This window comes from Euphorbia lathyris, chromosome 7, assembly GCF_963576675.1.
Source record: "Euphorbia lathyris chromosome 7, ddEupLath1.1, whole genome shotgun sequence".
Taxonomy (NCBI): domain Eukaryota; kingdom Viridiplantae; phylum Streptophyta; class Magnoliopsida; order Malpighiales; family Euphorbiaceae; genus Euphorbia; species Euphorbia lathyris.
Window position 1 is genome coordinate 31,906,045 of NC_088916.1, and position 3,312 is coordinate 31,909,356.

General features: G+C 35.5%; 1 protein-coding gene across 1 annotated transcript; it reads right to left on the bottom strand.

Annotated features, from left to right (window-relative positions):
• Positions 1-1,684: 1,684 nt before the first annotated feature.
• On the bottom strand, positions 1,685-2,872 carry LOC136234785 (protein MKS1). Its single transcript, XM_066024259.1, has one exon. The coding sequence runs from the start codon at positions 2,782-2,784 to the stop codon at positions 2,011-2,013; it is 774 nt and encodes a 257-aa protein (XP_065880331.1). The 5' UTR covers positions 2,785-2,872; the 3' UTR covers positions 1,685-2,010.
• Between the last annotated feature and the right edge of the window lie 440 nt (positions 2,873-3,312).

Sequence of the window (3,312 nt, forward strand, 5' to 3'; positions counted from 1 at the left end):
TATACAAAATCTGAATATAAAAAATGAGTGCTAAACACTCTTATTTATACACATCAAGCTCGGGGGTAAAATCGTAAATACATAAGTCTTTTGGAAGATTTCACATTGAAGCTGTTGATTTCACATGGCACGCTCTGCATGTTTGAGCCCATGCTCCGCGTGTCTAGCATTTCCCCATTTCGTTGCAGATTTCTCATACGCATAGACTGGTCCCAAGGGCGTTGACTAAGCCACGCTCCGCATAGACCATAGTACGCTCTGCGTGGTTGAGGTACTGGAACTTTGTCAACTGTTTCACATCTTTCACGCTCCACGTACTCTAGGTTACGCTCCGCGTGGATTTTGTTGACCTTGTGAAAACGGTAAGGTTGACTGCCGTGAATTAGTGGGAACTCTTGTAGTGACGTGGCACGCTCCGCATACTGGGTTGTACGCTCCGTGTGGCAAAGGCCGAAATTCCAATTCTTCCTTTGTTCTTTGTGTCCCGTGTGTTTATCCCAAACCTACAAAATACGACTGCAAATACCGAGATTACTTGATGCTTTATTTTTCTGAAATTAATCAAAGAAAAGAGAAAATTTATTAAAAACACTACTTTTACTATTATTTCATTATTTATTCGAAAACACATTTATTTTTGTAATTAACTTAATTATTAGCTCAAAATAAATCGTAAATCACGCTAAAAAGATAGGGACAAAACGTCCCTATCAGTTGCTGCATGCGCTACTTGTCCTGGAATTGAAGAATATATGTTCACATTTTCTTCCCATGCGATAGAGCGAACAAGATTTGGTTTGCTTCGCCTTTCTCTCTTCGGCCCTAGAGTTCAACAATAGCAATATTTCAATGATTTGGGGGCAATTTGGTTCAGTTATTTGGGCAAGATTCTCTTTCCAAAATCTGCTTTTTTCTTTGGCATATTTGGAAAGGAATGAATGACTTCATTTTCAACTTGAAAGTTTGCAAGACGACGAAATTTGTTGATAAAGCTACCTCCCAAGCTACTGAATGGTTCGACCATGTGTATTCTCAAGGTTTTAACTCCTATGCGACGGTTGTTGCGATGCAAGAGGGCTTCAACATTTCACAAATTGTTCTTAGTTTAGACCTTCTATAGAATGGGTGAAGATCAACATTGATGGTAGAACTCATGCATCTAACAGAAGGAGTGAGAGATTACCTTTACTCTGTTCTTATGTGTAGAGCGTACCATTTTGAGGGTATTCATTGCCCATGATAGAGGCTCTTACAATGCGAGAAGCTATCAAATGCTGCTCCGATTATGAGTTTATCAGTGTTATCTTGGATGACAATTCTATTAAGCTTAGTAACATCTCTATCGATCGTTGTTACTAAACATCTTGTGCTATATATCTTAACTATTTTGGGATACATCCTTCAATTATCTTCCTCTTCTAATGTTATCTGTTTTTTTTGTTTGTTAAAAGAAATTGTAATTTGGCAGCTGATCACGTAGCTAAGAAAATTCTCTTAGGTGATTATGTTTGTTTTGAATGGCTTCAAGCCAATTTGGTCCTGTATTGATGGGTGGTTATGCCTTTTTAATGGACTTCAATAATATTGGGGGAAAAGATGTATGATAGATATAAGTGTAAATAGTAGGTATCAAACAACAATTTAATTAATTAGCTACCAAAGCCTGCATCATGGACAGAAAAAATCAAGCAAATTTGTTATTGGTTTCAATTACATATGCCATATGATAAATGACAAAAGAATGATATAAGCAATTTTTAAAAAGAAAAAGAGAAAAGTATTAAAAGATAATATACAGCAAAACTGAGGTATCAAATGACCCACCAAATTTAAATAAGAAACATGAGATATGCCATTATTCACAAACTCTCCAACTTGCTATCTAACCTACCAAATCATATTAAATTTCCACCATCTCTCCTTCATCAAATACCCAAACTATAATAAACAAACCCTAATTTATCCTCCCTACCTAAAATTTATGTATTAATCAGAAAATAAAAGTAAAAACTAAAAGTCAAAAAAATTATTGAAATTATTGAAAAGGTCAACAGAAGGTGTGGGAGAAGTAAAACGAGGTGAAACAAAAGTAGAAGGACTAGGCATGAAATTGCCTTCCATAAAATTCCTATGAACAACAGGGCTCAAATCGTGTAGAAAGCTAAGCATATTCGGATCAGACGGCGGAGAGAAGAAATTCGGTGATATCGGAGGTAGTGAACCCGGCCCCGGCGATAATATTCCAGGAAATAAATTAGCTGATCTTTCCATTACTTGATTACTCATTTCAAATCCTCCTAATAAATTCCCCATATCTCCGATTATCTGCTGATGTGGCATCATCTTATCCTTGGGAGACTTGGCTTTCTCAATTGTGGCATACCTGGCCGCCGGAGAGATTGCACCGCCGTCGTCGGTGAAGGGATTGGCAGTAGAAGCTGAAAGTGAGGAAGAAGATGACCCCGTTAAGCGTTGAACTAGATTCATGAAATCGGTGGGATTTGTGTGGATGACTTTAGGGGAAACAGTGTAGATAATGACCGGGGGACGGGCCTGCGTTTGGTGGTGGTGATTGAGTGGTTGTTGTGATGGTTGAGGAACCATTGGAGGTTTCTTGATCTTGTGTGAATCTTTGCGGACTTTGAGAGCAGGTGGTCTTGGACCTTGAAGTTCTTTTCTTGGAGATCTGCTGACCGGAAAATCAGTTGAATCCATGTAATTAGCCAGATGGAAGACAGGGCCAGCTGAAGAAGAAGAAGTAGAAGAAGAAGACAATAAAAGCATATTTTTGTTTTAGATATGAAAAAAAAGAGTTGATTATAAAGGGGGAAGGAAGAAGATGATATAATGAAAAAGAACAAGTCAAAGGAAAGAAAAAGGCTGTTTCATTTCATTTCATTTTAGTAAAATAAATATTATAGTAAAGCGAGTAGTAGTATATATAATATATTAATATTAGTAAGAAATGGCCGGTTTCGTGGTGTTATCAATGTTTGAACATGTACTATAAAGGAAAAGGAACTAAGCCCACTAATCATTGTATTCAACTTTTCATATTTTATTATCATCATCTTAAGCATTTTGATAACAACAAAATATCATTTTTATATAATGGGGTTGTATAGAAATTATAAATTTTTTTATTTACAATTGTAAAAAATATAATTTCACATATAAATAGAAACAAGGGTTTTTAATGAATATTATAACTAAAACTAAATCAGATTATCAAATTTAATTGTGAAAATGTCATTATTTTCTATATATAACAAATAAAGTATGATTTTACAATCTAAATTAAAAATTCTAAAT